The sequence below is a fragment of the Colobus angolensis genome, unplaced genomic scaffold, assembly GCF_000951035.1.
Source record: "Colobus angolensis palliatus isolate OR3802 unplaced genomic scaffold, Cang.pa_1.0 Scaffold156, whole genome shotgun sequence".
Lineage (NCBI taxonomy): Eukaryota > Metazoa > Chordata > Mammalia > Primates > Cercopithecidae > Colobus > Colobus angolensis.
In genome coordinates, this window is record NW_012114666.1 from 1,122,807 (window position 1) to 1,146,716 (window position 23,910).

General features: G+C 55.2%; 1 protein-coding gene across 4 annotated transcripts in view; it reads left to right on the forward strand.

The window, feature by feature from the left end:
• Nucleotides 1-23,910, forward strand: part of PMEPA1 (prostate transmembrane protein, androgen induced 1) — a 61,787-nt gene that overhangs the window by 29,506 nt on the left and 8,371 nt on the right. For all 4 annotated transcript variants that reach the window (XM_011936678.1, XM_011936677.1, XM_011936676.1 and 1 more), the window contains exon 2: nt 20,923-21,077. In XM_011936678.1, coding sequence (XP_011792068.1) covers nt 20,964-21,077 — 114 coding nt within the window. In that variant the 5' untranslated portion in view covers nt 20,923-20,963. The remainder of the gene's footprint in view (nt 1-20,922; nt 21,078-23,910) is intronic.

Here is a 23,910-nt window from a genome sequence, read left to right on the forward strand (position 1 = left end):
GGTAGGTGAAGGGGACTCCCAGGCCCTGGGGCGCCTGAAAATCCCATCACCTGAACAACCAGCAATAGAGATCGCCTTTGGGAGCTTCCAGCCAGTCAGAGCACAGCTCTGCAGTTCGGAGGCCACGCAGGGCCATTCTAGGTCTTTAAAAAGACTGAATGAAGGCCCTTGGTTTCTTAGAGGCCCTTTAGCTTAGGGTTTCCTGTGCATTTGGGTAAAAAGACGCTCAGTGACTGCCCTTTGTGCCAAAGGTGGAACCTAGAAGTTGCCCTAGACTCCAATTTTCCTGCAGATTGACGTTCTCAGAACTTCCCTCCCTTGCTCACTGACCTGGCCCTGACCCGTGAGATGATTTTCATTCTCCTGCCTCCAGAGAAGGACCTGTGAAGCAGTGCTTCCGTCCTCTTCAGACTGCTTTCCGCCACGTTCCCTCACCCGTGTATTCATATCACAGACATTTACGAATGCTAATGTGCGTTGCTCGCTGATCAAGGTAGTTGTGACTCCAACCTTCGGAAATGTACGATCCAAGTGTGAAAAGAACAAGTGTCCTTTCCTAAGCGTTTGCTTTCAAAGTAGATTTTTTTAGACTAAGTTGTTATTCTTTAAACCGGTTGTCTGTGATTTAAGTCCCTGCTGCTGTCTTCATATTGAGGCCTAATTAGGAATCAGCTGTTGCCTGGCTAATGTTTATTGAGCCAGCACTATGCACCGGCACCGTGCCTTAGATATTCACTATCGTCTGATTTAATCCAGAGTTTCTCGACCTTGGCGCTGACATTTGGGCTGAATAATTCTTTTCTGTGGGGGACTTTCCTGTGCATGGCAGGGTGGATGTTTAGCTACTTCCCCTCACCCACTAGATGCCAGTAACACCCCCTCCCAGTTGTGGCAACCACAAATGTTTCCAGACATGGCCAGATGTCCCCTGGGGGCACAATCATCTCCGGTATAAGAACCACACCTTAGCCCTAGCAGCTGCCCTTGAGGTCCCAGTCCCTTCATCTGCGGGATGCGGGTGATGACGGGACTCCTCAAAGCGGCTCCTTGGGAGCTTTGAATGATATAATGCACTTAAAGCTCTTAGCACGACCCGGCTAAAGCTGGAGTGGCTGCAGCTCTCCCCGCTGGTGTGTCTGAGTGTCTGATGGGCAGAAATCGTTTTTACCATCCACTCATCCCCTCCACGGTTCCCTGGGGCTTGCAGTGCAAGCCGGACTCCGTGCCACAAGCTAGGCTCACCTTGCAAAGATGGTCAAGGTCACAGCCATTGTGACCCTCACTCCCACCAGGAATGCCAGCATGGACAGCCTGTACCCAAGGAACTGGAAGGTGCAGGCTCTGGCCCTAGCCCGCTTTGCTCAGTTGCTCTGTGTCTCTGGGCAACTCCCCATCTCTGGCCCCATCCTTTTCTCATCTGACCCATTTTAGGGGCTTCTAAGCCACTTTCCTCCCCTAGAGACTCAGTATCTAAGAGGGTGAGTTTTTCCCAAGGTTTTCCCCTGGGTCATTCACAATTCTGATCACTCGGGGATCTCTGAGCCACTCACAGTGCCAGGTGACCACCCCCTTCCACCGTAACAAATTCACCTATGTGGCTCCAGCAGTTGCTTTTACATCCCGGGCTTCATAATTGAACAGGTGGTTCCTCCACTGAGGGAGCAAGCGCCTGGTCAGAATCTGTTCATCCGTAGTAAGGCACTTGTAAGGCCATTGCCTGCAGGTCCCGGAACCCACCACTGAACGATGTCGATTTCAGCGTGTTGGACACGGCTCTCACATTGCCTGAAAGGAGCTTCCCCAGGAGTTCTGATGTGTGCCATGCTTGGAAAATCACACTGGAAAATGATAGCTGAATCGTTTCAAGTTCACGTTGTCTATGTTGCCTTTGCCCCAATACACACACACAGCCACCTGCAGGAAGTCTCAATGCAGCTTTGCCAAGCCCCAGTTAGTTCCTCCTTGCATCTTCATGCTATGCCCCAGGAGGTAGGGTTTCTTGCCGTTGAATGAGACAAAGGTTCCTGCCTCAGGGCATTTGCCCCTGCTGTTGTTCAGCCAGGAGTGTTCTTTCCCCAGCTCCCCTCATCTTGAAGTTCTCTGCTGAAGAGCCACCTCCTCTGAAAGGCTGTCCCTAACTGGATCATCTAAGGAGGTCCCCCCTCCCAGGTGCTTATTGTCACAAACCTGCTCTAGTTCTGTTCCATGTTCTGGAGAAGACAGGAGGACTCTTCTTCAAAGACACTTGTGTTGTTCAGAGATGCCTGCAGTTCCCGACTCTTGGGTACCTGAAGTGCTCACTGGCAGAGAAGTTTGCAGTTCTTCCTGAGCAATACGTTGATACTTTTCAGTGACACTTTCTCCTGGGGATATAGTGGTAGTATGGGACATCCTATTGGGAGTATTTGATTGTACTGGAGAGGCAGTGACACTTGACATCGGGGAATCGGAATCCCAAGCTGCCCTCCCCTGGCTGTTGTCACTTTTAAGACAGAGGTTGGAGGTTCCATGCTTATTACTTGGGGCAGACAGTAGGAGCCAATGCTTCCAGGTTACTTAAAATCTCCTTTCCTCGTTTCTAAATTTTAAATGACGTGTTTAGAATTTAATCTTCAAACCTGGGAGCCAGACCTGCAAGTGGAAAGATGACAGCTGAGAGAGGGTTTCGTGTGGCTGCAGCAGCCAGATGGCAGATGCTGTGAGCGGGAGGCGAGGGAGGCTGCGAGAGAGGGAAGCTTCTTCTGTTTCGGCTCTTACCCTCCCTCTGCAGGAAACTAACCCCCTCCCCCAGTGCCAGGCCTGGGCCAGGCCCTAAGGACTGCTTAAGGCTGCTGGCCTTAGAGTCTGCCAGGGCGATTCTAGTGATGCCAAGGGATAGGGCACTCCCAGACCGTTCACTTGTTTTCAGAAAACTTTTTATTTTGAGATAATTGTTTGTTAGTGTGCAGTTGTAAAAAATAATACAGAGAGGGTTCTGTGTAGATATCCTCCAGCTTCCCCCAGTGGTACCATCTTACATAACTGTAGTACAGTGCCAAAGCCAGCAGTTGGCATTTGTCACAAACCATCAACCTTACTCACATCTCCCCAGTTTTACACGCACTCATTCGAGTGTGTGTGTCTGTGTGTTTCGTTCAATGCAGTTTTATGGCATGCATAGATTTGTGTAACCACCAGTCAAGACACAACAGTCCCATCACAAGAACTTCTCATTCTACCCTTTTCTAACGGTATGCACCCCCTTACCCACGAAACCACTAATCGCTTCTCCATTTCTATAATATCGTCATTTTAAGTGTGTTACAGAAATGGAGTCATACGCTATATAGCCTTTTGAGGTTGGCTTTTTTCACTTAACGTAATTCTCTGAAGACGTCTCCATGTTGCCGTAGGTATCAATAGTTCATTCCTTCTTGTTGCTGCGTAGTGTTCCAAGGTATGAACACATCATGGTTAGTTTAACCACTCACCTGTTGAGGGACATCTGGATTGCTTACAGTTTTTTTTTTTTTTTTTTGCTATGAAAAGTAAAGCTGCTGTGAATACTCAGGCACAGGTTTTTGTGTGAACGTTAAGTCTTCGTTTCTCTGGGGTAATGCCCAGGAGTGCAATTGCTGGGTCGGATGGTAGTTGCAGATTTCGTTTTTGAAAGACCCTTCAGTTTCCCTTCACCTCCATGCCTTCCTCTGGTCTCTGGCTTTGGTGGAAAGATATGAGTGCTGGGGAGCGGACATTATGCATGGATTCCTTCCTTTTTCGCATGTTAATTGAGGGCCACTTATTGTGTCAGGTATGGTGTTAGCCCTCATGGATACAGCACCAGGATAAATAAGGGTCATTGAGGCACTTTCTTGCTGGTGAGGTGCACTTGACAATGAACAAGCAAGCACTTAGAAGGAAGATGGTTTCTCATAGCAGCCAACACTTACTCAGTGCTTTCTACACACCAGGTGCTTTCTGGGTTCTTTATGATCCTCAAACAACCCAATGAGATGGGGCCATAGTTCACTCCATGGTACAGACAAGAAAGTGGAGACACACAGCTGCTCCCACAGCCAGAATAATCCATGCTCCTCACCATACCCTGCACTGCCCCTCGTGACCAAGACAGGCCACCAGGTGATGCAGAGTAAGAGAAGAGATGAGAGCACATGTGGGATGACAGACCCAGGGAAAGTCTTCCCACAGCCAAAACTGCCTGTGCAAAGGCCCTGGGGTGGGAGCAGACAAAAGGCCAGGCTGGCTGGCACATGGTGAGCGATTAAGGAAATGGGAGGTGCAGTGGTGAGGTGGGGTGGGCTTCGCAGGGTTTTAACCTGAGCATAATCAGAGACTTGATTATTTTTAAAGATTGCTCTGGCTGCAGGGTGCAGAATAGACTGAGGTTGTGTTTGCAAAAGAGGAAGTAGGGAGACAAGGAGGCCACATGGACAAACCTTCTGCTCTTGAGGGATGAGCCCCGAGGTTCTGTCTCCTCCTCAGCCCACAGGGTTCCTGTGTGGGTGCTCAGCAGTGCAGGGAGGCCTCTCCTCGTGGGGGGTCCAGCTCCGAGTGACTGTCCTGCAGCTCCGCCCCTCGAGGGCAGGAGAGCTGATCCCCAGCCAGTCGGCCCCTTGAGCCTCTGCAGCTGGACCATGAGCTCCCATCTAGGTCTGTCTTCTGATGGATGTTTCTGGTTTCTTGAGTTTTCTCACCATTTCTCTTGCTTCCTCTTTCCGTACCTGTTGTGATTCTATAAATTGAATTTGCCTGCTCAGTATCAGCCACTCCAGATCGTTAATAAATGTGCGCCTGATGTCCTTGACACATTCACCATGCTCGCCAGGTCAGGCGAGGATGCCTACTTTGCCATGTCATGATGGCCCCATTTATTATGCACTTGCTGTGTACCAGCTAACGTTCAGAGAGCTAGTACCTATGTCCCTGTTGAGTTCACCCTTAAGCAGTCCTGTGAGACCGGTACTGTTGTTGATTTGTGCCTTACTGTGCCTTACTGTGAAGAAGCCGAGGCAAGGGGCCAGGTCACCACAGATACCACACATACAGCAAGTGGCTGCATCTGGATTCGAATCCAGAGCCAGGCTGCCTGCCTTCCACAGCTTTGCTGTGCCCTATCTCGATGCTCAGAGAAAAGACACCTCCAGAAGCTTCCCCTGCTCCCTTCGCAGAACAGTTGGTCAGAACCTCGTCTTCCCAGAATTTGGGATTTTCTGCTTCTGGAAGATGCTGCTTCGAAAGGAAGTAATAGCAAGGGCTGGAATAGCCTCGCCCGTGGGGCGGGGACAGGGAGATGCGGCTGATGTCTGAGAGGCTTAGAACTTCCTTCTTGGAATCTGTTTTTCACGTTGCCTGAAAAAGAAAGAGGAAGAGACTCATACAGATGGAGACACAGGGAAAGACTCAACGGATTTAGACCCCAGACAGTCACACACCGGAGACAGACAGACAGACGTCCCAGAGGAAAGGACACACCCCCAAACAATCAAAGGTGGGAGGCAGACACACAGACGCCCTTAGACACACGTTTGCTGCCCCAGAGCCCCCCCTCTGGCGAGGTCGCCCTTCCCACCTGAGCTCCTTCCCTCCTCGGGCTGCTGCCGGGCCCAGCGGCCCATTCGGGGGCCAGCAGCATTTCCCAGACCCTCCTCTCCCAAACCGGAAAACACTTGTAGCAAGGAGTTTCCCGCCTGTGGACCAGGGGTCTTCCTGAGCCTCTGAGCCACACATGAAGGTGACGAGCCAAGCTCCAGGCCAGGGTCAGCAAGTTGGCATGGTCGGAGAACACGTGGGTCATGATGGCAGTGACCTTCCAGCTCAGTGGGGCTCCTGACAGACTCAGGCCTTTGCTGCTGGTGGAGAGGTCGGGGCTGCTAGAGGCTGCTTTCCAGAGTGGGTACTTTGTTTTGAGTTTGTTGTCCACTCTTGTGACTAGTGAGAACAGCTGTCACAGCACCGGGCTCTGTGTCCCAGGCACAGGGAAAGTCTGACCCTCCCACCTGAACTTCTGTGACTTTTCTGGGCGTGGGAGGGGGATGGGCGCTGACACTGTTGCAACTCCGAGCCTCAGATTCCTTATCATGAAAATGGGATGATAATAAGAGAAGCGTACTTCCTGGGAAGCTGCTGAGAAAATTAAATGAGATGACAGAAACTCCTTCATACGGGGCATGAGGCACAGCAGGAGCTCACTGTACCTACTGCACGTTCACTGTGGTCAGAACGGCTTTAGAAGAGTCCAAGCTATTCCTCGTATGTCCACCTTCGTCTCTCCAGATATAAGTCCAGCCTGATTTCTAGGATACAGAATCAAATTGCTCTGCTCCAGAGAGGACAGATCATAGTAGAATTTGTGTGCCCTAGCTCCTGGGGCCTGGCCTCAATCGTTGTGAATTCTCAGCCCTTGTGCAGGGCCTGGCATGTAGCAGGGGCATGATAAATATATGTGCTGCCGCAGTGAGGAAATAGGAAGGGAAAGGGCCTGAGGATAGATTTAGATGACAGAAGAAAATGTCTTTCATGGAAAATAAAATCAGACACCCCTCTGGGCATCCCTGCATGGAGACAGAGGGCAGATTGCTGATATTCTGTCCCAAAGGGGTGCAGCTGGGACTCTGCAAGTCCATCGTCCAGGGCAGGGGTACTGCCTCCTCACCTTGCAGCTCTTTTCCCTCCGTTCAGCCCCCTCTGTCTGTCTACACAAGGTGTATTATTCTGCTCAGGTCACTGTAATAAAATAACCCCAGACTGTGTGGGTTAGACAGTAGATACTTGTTTTCCTGCAGTTCTGGAGGTCAAGAAGTCCAAGATCAAGGGGCCAGCAAGTTTGGGTTCTGGTGAGAGCTGCTTTGTGACTTGTAGATGGCCACCTCCTGGCTGCGTCCTCACATGGCAGTTCCTTGGTGCCAGCACGTGGAGGGAGGGGGGAGAGAACAAGCTCTGTGCTGTCTCTTCTTATCAGTTCACTAATTCTGTTGGTTTAGGGCCCCACCCTTATGACCTCTTTTAACCTTAATTACTTCCGTAGAGGCTCCATCTTCAAATGCAGCCACACCAGGGGTCAGGGCTTCAATATATGTTGGAGGGGCACAGAGGTTTATAACACAAGGTCCTTTGCTTTCTGCTCCAAACAGGGCGTTTGGGAAGGGAGGTGGGAATGGCCACCTCTATAATGTTACTAATAGCAACAACCTAACAGTGGCTACCACTTGTCGGCCAAGGGAGAGGCATTTACTATAGAACTCTCATGTTGGTTGCATGAGTGAGGCCCCATTTGCTCATGGGATCTGAAGGTGGGAAAACAAGCCCAGAGAGGGGAGGGTAGCACTGAGGTGGCAGGTAGCAGGGTACGGACTGGTGTGCAGGTGTATGCCACATCCAGGTTCACACCTTGAGCCCCTGTACTGCTCTGGAAGTAGTAGCTTGGCTGATCATGTGTTGACTGGCTGTGGGTCTTTTTGCTGCCTGTGGACCAGGTGCCAGAGACACTGGTGAAGGGACACTCTCTTCCTTGTAGCTGGGAGTCCCACATGGTGGTGGCCTGCGCTTGATACCACAGTAGTTACTACGACTATGCAGGATGTGGCAGTTCTCAGGTGACCAGCCCTGGGCTTTGAGGGTTAAAGAGGAGTCTACCCATTAGAGACTGGACCGGAGGACTCCTGCGTGCCAGGCTTATGCCAGCTTTGAGGAGGCTGCAGGACGAGGTGGTTGCATCTGACAGAGTGGCCAGACCAACGATGGCAGCAAGACGTAGACCGAGGAAAGGCTAAGTCATGACTTAGACATTTTCTTAGAAGTCCTAGCAGATGTCTTGGGTGGTATTTACAAAATTAACCACCACATGGGAGAGTTTAAAACCGCCAGAGACAGCCAGAGAAGGAAGTGGCTGCAGGGGCTGGGCCGTTGGAAATGGGGTAGACGCTGGCCACTGAGAATGGGCAGCAGGAGGAGGGCGGGCACCCCAGGCAGGTGGGCCAGCCTGGGCAAAGGTGTGGCCCCAGGAAGGCAGGTCTTCTGCTCCCAGGGCGGCCAGGGTGCTGGCGGCTGAGAGGCATGGACCACAGTCAGGGGCAATTGGTGAAGTCAAGGCAAGGACCCAGGAGAACTGGCATGTTGGGCTCGGCAAGCAGCCCTCTTACTGGCGGCTGATACTGCGCACCTAAGTGTGCACCAGGTGCCATTCATTGCATTTAATGGCTCTTCACTGCATCCACATAGCAACCCATGCATGGGTGCTAATGGTATCCCGCTTTTCCAGATGTGGAAACCGAGGCACAGAGAGTGAATGAATCACTTCCTGATGTCCCGTGTTTGGCCATGGGGAGAGCTGGGGGTTGGATCCAGGCAGGCCAGCGTCAGGGTTCCTGTTAACCACTAAGCTACTCTGCTGAGCGTTTACTGAATTGAATTCAACTCCTGGGAGCCGGACGGTGCAAGGGGCCTGCCCGGACCCTCACTTCTTCCTCCAACCCCTCTGACTCTGACCTTGCCCATCCGCCTGCCTCCTTGCCTCTGCCCCAGGGGAGACCAAGAACAGCTGGGCCCCTCTTGCTCCCAAAAGGCAGAGCCACCCCGGGTTAGCGCCGAAACCCCTCCAGACGGTGCCCGTCACCGGCTGACCCTTAGAGGCTCTCCAGCACGCGGCGGGCATCAGTGAGGCCCCAGGGATTGAATGCGGCACTATTGAGAAGCAGCTAAATACCGGCTGCATTGTGCTTCCTGATCCAGGGGCTTCGCTTTTTGTCCAAGAAGCTTGGACACGGAGCCCCGGTTCACTTCCCCTCCCCCGGGCGCCGCCCGCCGTCCTGGCTCATGTCAGGAAACACCAGGCTCTTGAAAATCAGTAATTGAGAGAAACATCTGCTGGTTCCCAAGGAGCACGAGGTGCTTGCCGAGTGGCGAGGGCAGGCGAGGGCATACGTGCGTCACTGCCGGCCAGTTGGAAATGCACATGTGAGTGAATGCAGGCACACACGTGCGCGTGCGAGAGTCTTTCTGGTATGTTATGATTGAAAAACTTAAAAAGTGTCATGCCTGTTATAAAAACGCAAACAATTTATGAATACAAAAAAGTAAAAGGGATAACGCACTCATCTAGAAGTCATCGTGAACAATTTAATTTTTATCCTCATTTTTGCTGTAAAACTGGATCCATAGTTTATTTACCATTCCAGTTTCATTATTACTGCCCCACAGTAATTGCCAGCATCCATCCATTATCTGACTGCATTGGATTCAGTTCCTGGGAACCAGACAGTGGACCGAAAGGGCCTAGCCAGGGGCGATTTGCCCCACGGGGGGCGTTTGGCAATGCCTGGAGCCATTTTTGAGTGTGGCAATGGGGAGGTGATGGTGCTTCTACCCTCTAGTGGGCAGAGTCCAGGTTGCTGCTGAACACCCTGCTGCATAGGACAGCCCCACAATAGAGATGATCCAGCTCCAAGCTCAGTGTCCCCTGCTCAGAGCTCAGCGTAAATTTCTGTCATCTGTTTTAATGGCCTCATTATCCCATAATGTGATGTACCAAGGTGTGTTTGGTGGCATTTAGATGGTCTCTGGCTGATCATTTAAAAAACACCCCATGCAATGATACCCTCTTTCATATATATATATATATATATATATATGAACGAGGATATATGTGTATGTATATGTTTTGTGTATATCTATATATACGTTTTGGGCCCTTCTGTGAATTTTTCCATTGGATATGATTCTGGAAGTTGAACTTGCTGGGTTGAAAGGTCAAGTGCATGTGTAATGTTGACCGGCACTGCTCAATATCCTCCAAGAAGGCTGTGGCCCAGACTCACTCACCCACGCCCACCCATTCCCCATTTGTCGTCCACTCTCCTCAATTAACAAACACATTTGGTGTGTTTTAAGTAACTTCCGCATGTTACACACCTCCGACATGTCCATTGCGTTCGCTCACCGTGATTTCACTCCATTCTGCCAATAACTTCAAACGGTGATTGATATTTTGCTGACAGTGGACGTTTAAAGGTGTTCCATGTCAGTGACAATAGAAACAAAAATCCCATTAGTTCTTTCCATTTGGATAATAGCAAGAAGGATAAAAGGCACGGCTTTGTCTTTTCTTATTGAAGGAGTATTCCAAAATCATCAGGTTCTAAAATGATTCTAGGGACCGTTTACCTTCCTGTTCCCCAAATGCACTTTCAGACCCGGGGCTCACCCACGGCCGCAGCTGCATCCTCCTCCAGGTCCACCTCCTGCGCGATGACTCAGGACACCAGTTGGGGGTTGGGGGGGGTCGGCAGGGAAGAACGTGTTTCTCTGTGTTGCTCAGAAACTCCCGAAGCTTCAGAAATGAATGGAGTGTGCACAGTTCTCCCTGTGTCGTATAAAAAGGCAGCTCACCCCTAAACTGAGTGGCCCTTTGCAAACTAGAACAAGGTACCCGTGAAAAGAGAAGCACACACAGGCCAGGTATGTGCTGTTCATTGATCTCTGAAATCTCTCTTGGGTCTGTGCTGGCTGGGGACGGAATACAACGCTGAGTCAGGCACACCCGGCCTGAGAGGCTCAGGCCATAGGGCAGGGGGCCGAGTGGGAGTTAGTGTGGGAGCCTGGAAGGAGAGGAACAAGGCCAACAGAGCATCGCAGGTGTGCATGTGACCTGAGGATGGAGGCTTGTCAGGCAATCCTGGCACCTAGGAGGGAGGGAGGTTAGAAGGAGGGAGGAAAGATTGTGGCTAGTCGGCCAGGTGAGGAAAAAGTGGAAGTGGTCTCTAGACAGCGGGCATGAGTGCGGATCCTGGGGCTTGAGGCAGGGTGGTGAGACAGCACCCTCAGAACCATCATCTGCCAGCCCATTAGCTGTGCCGCACCACAGAGGCCCAGAGAAGACACCTTCCTCCCTGGAGTGGCCCGGTGAAGGAGAGACAGTGGACCAGTGGGTGTCACAGGCAGCCTGCACGCCTGGCTCCATGTACTGCCACCCCACCCCACTCCTACCTCCAGGCCAGGAGAGGGAAGGCCTGGGGAGCTGAGATGACTGGTACCTGGATGCCACCTTGGGGCCCTCAGCCAGGAGCACGTGGAGGGGTGGTCAGGTGCCCCTCCCTGCCCTACCCATTCCCAGTGCAGTATCTGTGCTGCTAGGGTCAGGCAGAGGCTGTCTGGCCTTCCCACCCTAATTCCGAGCCCCTCTGCCAGCAGCCCTTGTCAGTCCAGGGTGGCGGCACCTCCGCAGAGACCCCCTGGGAAACCTCATTATGGGAGCAGCTGTCTGTTTTGGATACTGACAGATGCTTCTCAGATCTTTTGTTTTCCCTCTTTTACTGTAAATATAATTATATGTGCCCCAAAATGCTGAGACACAGAAGTATGTTACGTGGAAGGGGATGTCCCCTGCTGTCTGTGGTCCCCCCTTGAGGGACCCGCAGCTGGCAGTTTCACTCATGCCCTGCTGGTTCCTGGTCTATGCAGGCATGGACAGTCACTCATTCATACAGGTGTGTATCAGAAGATTTCACCTGTATTTTTAAAAATGTATTTGTTGTTCTTTTCTAACCCAGTTTGGGCTCATCCTGTGCGGACACAGACTGACGGGTGGCTGTGCTGCCCAGGGTGCTGTCAGCCCTGCCAGGGACATTTCAGTGGTTCCCGGGTGATTGTGACCTTTTGTGCAAACCTGCGGGGGGCCTTCTTGCACACTCAGCTGTGCACACCAGAATAAACGTGTTTTGGGCCAGGCGCGGTGGCTCATGCCTGTAATCCTAGCACTTTTGGAGGCCGAGGTGGTGAATCACTTGAGGTCAGGAGTTCAAGACCAGCCTAGCCAACATGGTGAAACCCCATCTGTACTAAAAATACAAAAATTAGCTGGGCGTGTTGGCAGGTGCCTGTAGTCCCAGCTATTTGGGAGGCTGAGGCACAAGAACTGCTTGACCAGGAGGTGGAGGTTCCAGTGAGTTGAGATTGTGCCACTGTGCTCCAGCCTGGGAGACAGAGCAAGACTCTGTCTCAAAAAAAAATAAAAAAAATAAATCAACGTGCTTTTTTATTCAATGTAGTCACTGCGTGCCTGCCTTGGGGAAGGCACCATTCTGGGTGCTGAGGACACCACGGAGAATGAGTTCGTTCTGTGTCACTGATGTTCCAGGGGGGAGAGGCAGAGAGTGCAGTGTTGGGTGGGTCATATACAGATTCCAGATCAGGACTGCAGAGATCAGTAAAGCGGGCACAGGGACGGGGGTCCTGGAGGCTGCAGGGTAGAGGGCTGTTTTAGTCCGAGACAGGGATGTGGGAGCCGGGATCAAGGCAACGAAGGGAGCAGACCATGCAGATATTGAGGGAAAATATTCCAGGCAGGAGGAACAGCACGTGCCAGGGTCCTGAGGTGGGTCATGCATGGTGTTTTATAGAACAGAAAACAGGTGACTGGCACAGAGCACATGGGGGAGGAGCCCAGGGGAACTGGAAATGGGTGATGAGCACCCAGCTGTCGATATGCTGGAGCAAAGGTTCACACCCGAAAATGTCCAGCGGTTGCTGTTTCACTCTGCAGAGGGTCTCCAGCTTACACTGCACATAAGTGAAGGTGCTGGACGGGGCCCGCTTAAGGGAACCTTCTCCGCCCGCTGTGAGTTTGGATGCCTGCAGCTCATTGAGGCTTGTAGGGAGAGGGGACAGGCGTGGGAGGGGCCTAACCCAGAGCTTGGAGCTCTTGACTCAAGAGGTTCCGTCTGGGAAGTTAACTCAAGTAGTTCTTGCTACAGCCTTGTGTACAGGGGACTTAGTTATCTCTCCGTTTTCTTCTCAGATGAGGGTATGGGGAGATTTACTTAAGGTCACACACAGCAAATGGCAATGCAAGGACTTGAGCCCAGGACCACTGGGTGCAAGCTGCGTGCTCTTAACCTCTATCCTAAGATTCTACCAAGAACAGCAGGGCAGGGAGCCAGTACAGGCCCTTATGTGGGCCCCAGGCCCCACCCTTGCTGACCATGTGACTTCTGCCTTCTCAGCGTCCCTCCCCGACACGGGACAGTGTCCCAGGTTCACCCGTCCAGGAGCCAGGTACTCAGCCGTGTGCTTGCCACAGAACAAGCACTCTGAAAGCAGTACAGTCTGGTTTCAAAAACGAGAAAACCGGCCTAGATTTGCCGCCCGCCCCCCAAACCTCAAGAGAAAGAGCAAATTTTTTTATCCATAAAAGGTCTTACCCTAAGAAATAGACATGCCGTCGGGGGTGTTTGAAATGGCACCAGGAGCGATCAGAAAGTTATTCCTTTGATGGCTGGTTTGATGGTACTTAAAATTTGGGGGGCTGGGATGGGGGGGCAGGGAGGTGGGTTCCCATTCAAATGTAGTGGGAGTGGGTGGGGGAGGGGACAGTAAATGAAGGGGCTGGAACCCCAGGGCCACTGGGGTTCTGCAGAATGACAATGAGGCCCCGCCAGGCGGGTATCATCCAGGCAGGCCTAACAAGATTAGATTTTCATAAATTTCAGACAGCGCCGATTCCTAATTCCTCGGTGTGCGGCCAGGAGGCCAGACAGGGCCGCATGCACAGGCTGCTTGTTAACCAGGAAGGACGCCAGCTGCCCCTCCCCTGGGACAGACTGTGGGGGTGGCGGTGGAGGGGGGTCGTCTGGTCTGGAAACCTCCATGGAGCTGACAGGAACCAGGTGAACTCTGCTCCCAGCTCCCCAGCTGAGGAGAGAGAAATGAGCCCCAGCACCCCGGTGTCGCCCCCGTTATTTCTGAGAAACTCAAGTCGCTGCCGCACCCCCACCAGTGCCCCCGTGGGCTGGGTGGGTTCTTCTTGCACATTAACACGTTCTCCAGCGACCCCCGCCCCATTTACAGCCATGAAACGTCCAAACAGGGATCCGAACCCTGAGACCCCTGCTCTGCCCTCAGTTCAGGTCCAGGCTCTGTCCCCAAGAACAGAGGTCCAGAAACTTGGAAGGGAAAGAATTGTGTCTTTGACTTACCTGAGCTCTAACTGAAAGGTGGAGTCCCCTTGGGTCCCAAATGCAGACACCTGACCATCGTCACCTTGACTGCACCGAAGACACAGCTGCAGGTGGGAGCCACCGGCTTCCCTCCACGGGCCCGTGTCCCTTACAGGCCTTCCAGCTCTGGACCCTGTGGGTGTCCACTGCGAGGTCATTTAATGCAATGATACTTCTGTGTCGCACACGTGCCATCCTGTGTGTCATTCCCGTGTCACAAATCTGCTTCGGAGTTTGGAAACTATTTCCATATAAATGGCTTCCTTTTTAAATCAATGTGTTTTCCGCACCGTATTATGAGGAGAGGGTCCACAGGCTGTCCCCCGACTAAGGGCTCCCAGAGAGAGGAGGCAAAGGACTCGGAAGCCCCAGACGTGGGGTTTAGCAGGCCTGGCCCGTCCCCTCGCCTGTGACTGGGGCCAGTGCTGCCCCTCGGGACTTGTCATGAAAAATTCAGAGACAGGTGAAGTCTTTCGTGGTGAGGGGCTTGGCACACAGGAAGTGGCAGAGGAGAGGGCAGCTGTCAGCATCTGTGTTATGCCATGGCAGGTGCCCAGAACTCCTGGCACCTGCTTCCTTCTTCACCATCCGGATTTTGCTCTGCGCTGGCAGGGAGGTGGGCACCACAGGCCATAAATACCAGCTTCATGGACTGCGCTGGAGGCCACACGCCAGACAATTGGCATTGACCCCAAGATCAGTCACATTCAACACAAGTCCTTGGCTCGATCTCCCTCTTTCTGACATTCTGGGATAATCCCACTCAGGACTGCTGGGGGTCGGGCACACACTCAGGCTCTGGGGTCACAGGAACTCAGTTCTGAGTCCTGCACTGTGTGGTCTTTGGCGGTGGCCTCACCTCTCCCAGCCTCAGTCTCCTCTTCTGCAAAGTGGGGGTCCTGTGAGTACTGACTTCACAGAATGACAGTGAGAATTCAATCAGACGACGGGCATAAAGGGTTCGGCCCCCCTGCCTGGCATTTAGGGAGCGGCCAGCTCCCGGTTCCTGCCTTGCCAGTGTAGAACGAACCAGGACAGAGGCAGAGCTGTGCCCGCACCTCCCAGAGGGACTGCGCCTGTCTCTGGAGGAGACCACGAAAAGGAGGATGGGGCCTCTCCAGCAAGGCACATGAACTTGTTAATGTGAAATTATTCACAAGGAAAGAGGACACTAAACTAAATTAGAGTGACCTTATTTTGTGTGTGGAAGATGGGCTTGGTCATCCCCGAGAGCCTGCCGCATTCACCACCCTCCCCAAGGGAAAAGTTACAAAGAAAAACGGCAGGAGCCCCCCGGCCCTGCAAGTGGCCAGCACAGGCTTGATGCCCGGAATGAAATGAGGGCGACGGGATGCTTCTTCCCAGCGGCTTCTGTTCCCACGGTGGGCTCTTGGAGCGGGGTCCAGCACCTGTTAGCTCCCAGGAGACCTTGGATCCAGCCACCATCCTGGGTGACCTTTTGGAACTGACTTGAGCTCAGATCTCCCACCCTGGGGACAGAAGCCAGTCAGGGAACACTGGGCTAAGCAGGCTTGTACTCTGCAGCCTGGCAAACCTCTGCATTTCCAGGGAGCATCATGAGGACGAGGGATGCTTTTTGTCCCCAGAGGAGTGTCAGTAATTGTGACAATGGTGACACTGGAGTGTGCTGTGTTCTGCCCTGTTCTGAGCTCTTGCATCCACTATTTCACCCCTGCCCCTGACTGGTTCTATTTTTTACAGATGAGGTAACTTCTGCTCACAGAATTAGATGCGTACAGCATCACACAGACAATGGATGCACGAGGACCACATCCTCAGATTCCCGGGGCAGGGGGCGGGCGGACTAATGCCGTGGGCGAGCTAGGAAAATTTCACAGGAGAATGAAACCCTTCCCCCTTTTGAGTTCCTATATGGCGGCTCTGGGTTCAAGTCTCAACTCTGCTCCTAGTTGCATCATCTAGGGCTACTTCTCCCTAAGCCTTAGTTTCTCCATCTGCAAAATGGGCATGGTGATGGTACCTAAACTGGGGAGGCTCAGCTCAGTGGCCCCGGATCATGTGTTAGAATCATGACAATACTTATAGTGACTACAGTGAGTTTGGGTGTGAACCAGACCCCCTGCCCTCTCCTGCTCTGTCCCTTGTGGTCCATGACTGCTTGGCAATGAGTCCTATGGTCACAACAGAGTTGAGCCTAGGTCGGGGACAGTGGTAGGACCCACTCCTGCAGGAGTCATACTGGGCATTTGACCTGGGATGTCTTTGCCCATGCCTTGGTAAAGGGGCACTCTGTCAGATTAGGGAAACTGAGGCAGGATTGGTGTGGCTTCATATCTGCTGGTAGTCACTGAGTGACCTGGGGCCCAACTCTTGGCCAGAAGTCCTGAAGCCACCCACCCTGCAGATGCCTTGGGTGTGGCCTGCTTGGCCCTTTCAAAACTCTTGAATGAGGTTCCAGCCTTAAAGGACCACAACTTCACAGCCAGCTCCAAGGTCCTCTGGAGAGAGGGAGGGATGTGGCCGCGCCGGGCCACCTCTCCTTCCACCTCTCGTTGGCAGTCCTGCTGGGGTTCCTTCCTTTGCCCGCGAGGCATCTGATCCTGAGAGTCCGGCTCTCAAGCGGCGACTGGGAATGGGCCCCACCAGCCTCCCTGCACTCCTCGGGACAAATACAGGCACGCAGGAGGATTCTGTGAGCTGCCGTGGGTGGAGAGCCACGTTTATATTGGTGCCACTTCATGCACACATCATGTTTTGAACTTGACTCCGAGGCCCTTGTGCGGAGGCACCTTTCTCTCCCCCAAGGGGTCTTTGCTGGTGGATTCACAGTGGCTGCCCAGAGAGATGTGTTGGGGGAGGGATCCCATGCTTGATGAACTTGGCCTGCAGTGGGCCCTGGAGTGCACTGTAGAGGCCCGCATGCTGAGTCTCAGGCATCCTGGGGTGGTGTGGGGTGAGGAAGCGACAGTGTCAGGGCATGGCTGCCCCAGGCCAGGTGGGTCCTGGGACCAGACCTGTGGAGAGGGTGGCCGCCCACAGCCCTACTCCTGTGATGCCAGGTGGAAACACAGCTGGGGCCAGGAATGGTTGGTGCACATGCTGTTGGGTCTCCAGTTTGTGACCGACCTCACCAGCAGGCACTGCATGGTCCACTCCCCAGAGAAGTGTGCTCCTGTCTGCTAAAGCTGAGCGTCCCCTGGAAGCAGCACCAGGGGTGCAAAAGTGCATGGGAGGTGCCCCCTCACCCCATCCCAAGGGTGGTTTTCACTGGACCTGTTTGTGGGCCCTGATTCTGCTGTGCCTGACCAGCCTTCCTCCCGCACAGCATCCAGGCCAGTGGGGCTTGACTGGAGCTGGATGGAGATCTCGGGGTCTCCTTGGCCAGAATACTCAGCCCAGGGTGTTCCCTTCCTGATGGGTGGGGGTGACCCAGCTGCTGGCTGGGGCACCTTTCTTGCCCCCCTCAGCACCTCCTTGTCTGGGCATGTCCAGGGCCATCCAGGAGGATCCGACTTCCAGCCTCTGCTCACCTACACCTTCTGCCTGTGCCCTCCTCTGCCCCTCCCTCCATGCCCTGCACCAAAAGACTCAGTGCCCACCTTACAGGGAGCCCTCCAGGGTCTCCCATTAGATGCTCCCTCTGCGATTCCAGCGCAGGTCGGCTGTCTTTGAGGGTGGATGGGCTTGGGCCACCCTTGTTCTGGTGGAGCCGGGGTGGAAGTGAGCGCCCCGTGTGTCCGGGTCCACCTCCAGGGAGCATTACGCGCTCAGTACGTGCCCCCCGCACATGCTGCTGCCCACTGTCCCCCGCTGACGCAGGGTGACTGTGATGGACTCAAAGAGGGCCCCCGAGAGCCAGGCTGGGGCCCGGGCCCTCTGAGCTAGCCACTGTGCTTCCCTGCCACCTCCTGCCCCTCTCCAGGATGCTCCTGAGCCGCAGTCTCGGCAACCCTTGCAGACCTCTCTCTCCCTGAGCCTGGCCCCAGGCCCTTGGCTCACCAGGTCTGGCCAGCAGTCAGTTGTTGTTTCTCTTTTCTGCAGAGTTTTTCCCTCCCCTCCCCCGTGTGAATTTTCCTGGGCCTGTGAGTCAATGGGGGTTGGTGCCCCGGGGACCAGGGTGACGCTTTGATGCCCTACTGAGCCCGGTGCTCATTTCTGGGAGCGTTTTTCTCTCTCTGTGGATACAGGCATCCTGAGCCTGGCGGGGCCCACACCCATTCAGTCTGCAGGGGCCTCCTCCATTGCCCCTGCGTCCCGCCGGCCCTGCAGCCCCAGCTACTGTCTCGCTGCTGTCTGGGTCCTGCGGGCTGCCGGGCCCGGGACAGGGACAAAGACAGCCACACACCTCCCTCCCTCCAGGGCTGGTGTGGGCAGGGTCCCTGGAGACAGCTGGGGAGGGGGGACTGGGGTGAAGAGTGCACAGGGTTGGGGGGCAGGGAATTGCAGGCCCCGGGGGTGGGGGGGCGTGGGTGTTGCACAAAGCCAGCCCTGTGTGTACCCTGAATGCGGCTTTATCCCGAGTGCTAACAGACGGACCTGGGCCCTACAGAATCAGGCCAGGCTGCCCCGGCCCTGGACCTGCCTGTCTGGGGAGACAGGAGGTGTGGCCACAGCGACCTGGGTCTGAAGCCTGATCTCTCCTGACCAGGAACATGCGGGTATCCCACAGGCGGCCCAGGGCTTGGGGCCTGAGTTCCCAGCAGGCAGGGCCCCAGCCTTCTCGGGGCTTGGGAAAGCCTCACCAAAGCCCTTGGTTAGTTCATCCTCTTCCTCCGGGCCCCACCAGGATGAGATGGGGACGCATTTCGCCCAGGATCCCCAACCCAGGCCTAGGCTCAGATTGAATTTCCTGGTGCAGAGGCCGGCTGCCTAGTGGGGGTTCCCGCCAGCTCTAGGGTCTTGGACTTCTTGAGGCAATCGCTTTCCCTCTGAGCCTGTGTCTCCTCACCGGTGAAACGGCAATAATAACAAAAACGCCCGTTCTTAGGTGTGTGCTCAGCCCACAGCACGGCTGACTGGATTGGATCACTCTTTGTCCTGGGGGACAGTCCTGTCGGTGCAGGACGGTTACCACAGCCCCTGGCCTCCACCCACTGCATGCCAGGAGCACCCCCCAGTTGTGACAACCAAAAGTGTCTCCAGACATTGCCACATGTTCCCTGGGTGCAGACGCGGCCCCAGGTGAGCAAGACTGGCTCAGTGGCTCCCTGAGCGGTTGCGCAGATGCATAAAGTGCCCGAGACGGGGAAGTTCCGGAAAACCTGGTGGGGAAGAAGGGGTGGCAGTGGACACAGGTGTGGGAGTGCTTCTGTGTGGAGAGGCATCTGCCGCTTCCCAGACAGTGACATTCCCACCCAGGATGGGTTGCTTTCCTGCCCTGGGGAGAGCGAAGCTGGTGGCAGGAGACGGCTGGCCTTCCCGGGTTTGGCGTGTGCTTGCCTGGGCCCTCTGATGGCCCGAGCACCTGGCATCGGCTCTGCACGGCCTGTTTCTCCAGTTCCCACCTGACACCTGCCCACCCCGATCCCCCTCCCCCGGCTTTGGTTCCTCGGTCCCGGGAGGAGGAGGAGCCGAGTCAGTGGCACTGGGCTTGAACTGGGGCCCCCAAGGAGCCTGGCTAATTGCTTGTTAGTGCCAGGGAGCTCTGGGGAGTCCTTCTTGCCCCCACGCCAGACGGGGTCTGGGGAGTCACATTCCTGCACACTTTGGGCAGGGTTTCCTGGGCCGGGCGAAGCTGGAGGAGCTTTAGCCCTGGATGCTGCCGGCTGGTGCCCACTCTGCCATGTCACCTCCAAGGGACCCGGCGTCTTGCCCATTGCTGGGGGCTCTGCTGGCACCGTGCTCGGCCAGCTGCCGCGGCCGCTTCGGCACAGACCCGCTTGAGTCAGCAGAAACTGCCCGGCTCAGGCAGGATCAAAATAACCTTCTTCCTATTCCAGCACTTGAGGGTTTTTCCGCCTTCTAGGGGAAAAACAAATCAAAAACCAAAAAAAAACCAACCTTAGAAAATGTGAATCGCAACATCTGCGGCCATCTGGAATGTGGGTTTTCTGAGGCCTTTTCACCAGGAGGAGAGTCCTGACACCCCCATCCTGTTGAGCATGGCGTGTATTTGTGAGTCGTGGCATAGATGTGTATGTGTGTGGTACGTGTGGTGCACTGTGTTTGTGTCTGTTGGGGAGTGTGTGTTGGGATGTTGACTGGTGTGTGGGACTGTTGAGGGGGTGTGTTGGGGTGTTGGTATGTGTGTAGGAGGGTTGGGTCGTGTGTGTAGGAGTGTTGGGGCATGTGTGTTGTGTGTAGGAGTGTTGGGGTGTGTATGTTGGGGTGTTGATGTGTGTGTAAGAGTGTCAGGTGTGCATAGGTTTGTGTACACACATTCACGCGTAGCTCCTCCTCGTTTAATTCCACAAAGCTCCACCCCCAAACTCGGTGCCAACTTCCTCTCTCCGCACTCAGGGGTCCCCTTCTCCTACCAACTGCTCTCTCCCTGGGCACCTAAGACAGCGGAAGGTCTGTGACCATCTGCCTGAGCCTTTGCCCAGTGACAGGAACCAGTGCGCAGGGCTCCCTTTCTGCCGGTCAGATCACGCCGTGCATCCGCAGAACAGCTCCAGGAGGCTCTGACAGCAGAGAGCAGGGCCTCCCTCCTGCCTGTCCCATTACTTCCTTCGGGTCAGTCCCTACAGAGGGGGTGTTTGGGTCCCAGGACACCTTTGAGGTGCTCTCCCAGCCAGCAGTACCCCTTCCTCCCCCATGGGAGTGGCTTCCCTGCACGTACCCCAGCCCCAGGCATCACCTGTGACCTTGCCGGGAGAGTGGCGGGGGATTTCCTGAGTCGGGGTTGCACTCTTGTCCCCCCAGGCAGGTACAAAAGCTCAAAAGGGCTGAGCGCTGAGCACAGCGGCCTGGGGGTGTCCAGGCGCTCACGTGTCCCTCTCTGTCTCCACAGCGGAGCTGGAGTTTGTTCAGATCATCATCATCGTGGTGGTGATGATGGTGATGGTGGTGGTGATCACCTGCCTGCTGAGCCACTACAAGCTGTCTGCGCGGTCCTTCATCAGCCGGCACAGCCAGGGGCGGAGGAGAGAAGATGCCCTGTCCTCAGTAAGTGCCCCGCCATCCTGTCTGTGGCCTGAGGCCCCAGCGGCAGTGGGACGCCCCCTGTAAAAACTCGAACGGGATCCAATGGCGGCGTTTGCAGGAAACAGATTCAGGGCAGGAACACAGGGTCTGAGGAGCCCACCTGCTAGCAGCTTCCTCCCCTGAAATGGGAGGAAAGCACCCGCCAGGCGGGCCTCAGAGATGCTGGAGGAACGTGGGGAATGAAGAGCTGGGCTGGGAAGAGGCTTCGTGATCCACTCACGCACTCAGCTGACTCTCCAGCAGCCTTGGGTCCCAGGCTCTGTGAGGCCCCGGGAGTGGGCAGCACACAGGTCCTTGCTGTCACGGAGCTGACGTTCCAGGAGGGAGATGAGGAGACACCCGGTGGTGATAGCGCCATGCGGCGGGAGATGCCACCACTGGGGCATGGGGGAAGCCTCTGCGAGGAACCCTCGGCTGGGGAGGCAGGGCTGGGCTCACAAGCAGTGCAAGCCGACCCCTGTCCTGACCCACATCTCTCAGGGCTAAGTGGAGACGGACCTAGAGGGATGAGGCTGAAAGCAGGGAGGCACCTGGGGCAGGCAGCACAGGAAGGCGTTCTGGGCCCGCACAGAGGCCTGATGCAACAGGATGGTGGAGACGAGGGGCCGGCATTTGGCTCTGCACCCACCGGGGTAGTAGTGGGAAAGGTGCCTGCAGTCCTGCAGCCCTGACCCAGACGGAAGGGAGGTGGCAGCCCTGCCCTCGCGCCCGTGCTACGCTGACATCTAGTCATGTGGTCACAGTGCCATGGAGAGCCATAGAGGCAGCAGGACACCAGGTCCTGGGGCCCGAGTTTAATCCCAGCTCCACCAGTACTGGCCACGTGCCCTCAGACCTGTCCCTGATCCCCAAAATGGGGCTTCAGGTCTCCCATATGTAAAATGGGCTGACAGTCGCATCCCCCTCCCCTGAGATATGGGGCTTTAGCACAGAGCACAGGTCTGGCCACTACTGGCTGTAAAAGCACTTCCATCCATCCATCCGCCCGACCGATCTCTGCCCAGCGCACACACATGGGGTACGCAGAACTCCCCCTGCGTTTGGGAAGTGGCTGTGAGCCAGTCCCAAGGTGCTGCTGGTGAGTTGGATGGGTGCAGACAAGAGCAGGTGCATGGATGAAGGAAGCCGCGGGCTGTGGCTGGGAAGCTGGGGCGAGCTGCTCTGGAGGCCGAGCTGCGAAGGACCAGGTGAAGTCGGAGCAGCAGTGTGAGGAGGACAGAGCCCTTGAGGAGGGACCCTGCTCTCCGATACAGTCCTGGGTGTTGATCTCTCAGAGTTGTGAGCATTGATGGGCGTTCTGGAAACCCCAAGAATTGCCCCTTCAAGCCTCCACAAAGTCAGGGGCAAACAGGGCAGCTTCGGGTGGGTGGGAACTTGCCTGCCTCTGACGGTGAGCTCCCGGCTCCACATTGGCTGCCTGAAACCCTGCCGTTGGGTATCCTTCAGCAGGTGGACCAAAGGTTGGCACAGAGTTAATCTCTTAATGGCTTCCATCTCTGCACCCAGGATATGTAACTCAACAACGTGGGGCGGGAAGCGGCTGTTGAAAGAGCAGGCTGGGAACCGCGGGGAGGAGGTGGCACGTGGCCAGCCCCGGGGCTGCGGCACGTCTCTGAGCCAGGACTCGCCAGGTGTGGGGAGGACTCAGAACAGGCAGCAGTGGGTGTGGCCTCCACACTTCCAGGGACTTCTGGGGTTGGTGGTGGTGCCCAGAGTCCCTGGGCTGAGCCAAGTCAGCTGAGGAGCCTATTGGCCATGGTCCCGAGCCGGCAGGCCTGTCCCTGGCAGGTCTGGGCACCTCTGCTTGCGTCAGGCCTCAGCCTCAGTGCGTCACCAGGTTGCCAGGGCAAGGAGCATCAGCCCTGGGACCTCTGATGGGAATGCCAGGCTCCCCAAACCCGGGACCCACTGTGTATCCCAGCATGCTGTCCGGAGGGCGTGCTGCAGACCTGCTGCTCTCAAGCACCTACGTGTTTATTTGCTGTTGCTACCATTCCAGCAACAAGCACTGGTTACATCTGCCCAGGGATGTCGTCAGGGACTTCAAGGGTTCACCCCACTTTCCAGAGGAGAAACTGGGAATGAGAGAGGTGGAACATTTGCCTGAGGCCGCACTGCTTGTCACTGCCGGTTTGAAGAGCCCACAGCCTATTCTGTCCTCCCTCAAATGCTGGGGAGTGACGGTGCCCTGGACATTCCAGAAGGCACCAGCCTTGGAGGGGCACACACTCCAAACTGGGCTCACCTTGCCCCTGGGAGCCTCAGTGTGTGCATCTCCACAGTGGGTAGAAGCTACGCGTGTGCGGCCCGTGATCATGGGGGGATGCAGTTAGGGGAGAGTGTACCTTCCCTGAGGTGGACTGGAGGGGCCTCACTGTTGTGGAGTGGGAGACAGCACCTGGGATCCTGCTGCCAGGAAGGGGATAGGATTCTGTCCTGGCTCCCGGACACCTGTGGCCAATAGAAAGTCCCTGGGGTGCCTGGCTGGGTAAACAGAGAGAGTCTTGCTAGGCCTAAAACAGAATGTGGCAGCTCCCCGGGGACCCCCTGCCAGACAGGAGTCCCTGTGCCCTGTGGCCTTCCATAGAGATCCACACACAGTTCCTGTCTGCCCCGGGCCCAGTCTACATCCCCCCAATCCACCCATGCTCTGCTCCTGGCATGACTATCCGACCACAACCCATTTTCAGGGTGACCCTGGGGGTCCCCTCTTGCCTGTATGGAGACAAGAGCTTGTGCCCCACCCACCTGCCTCACCATCTCGGGTAAGATCCTGAGCTCTGAGGTCCGGTCC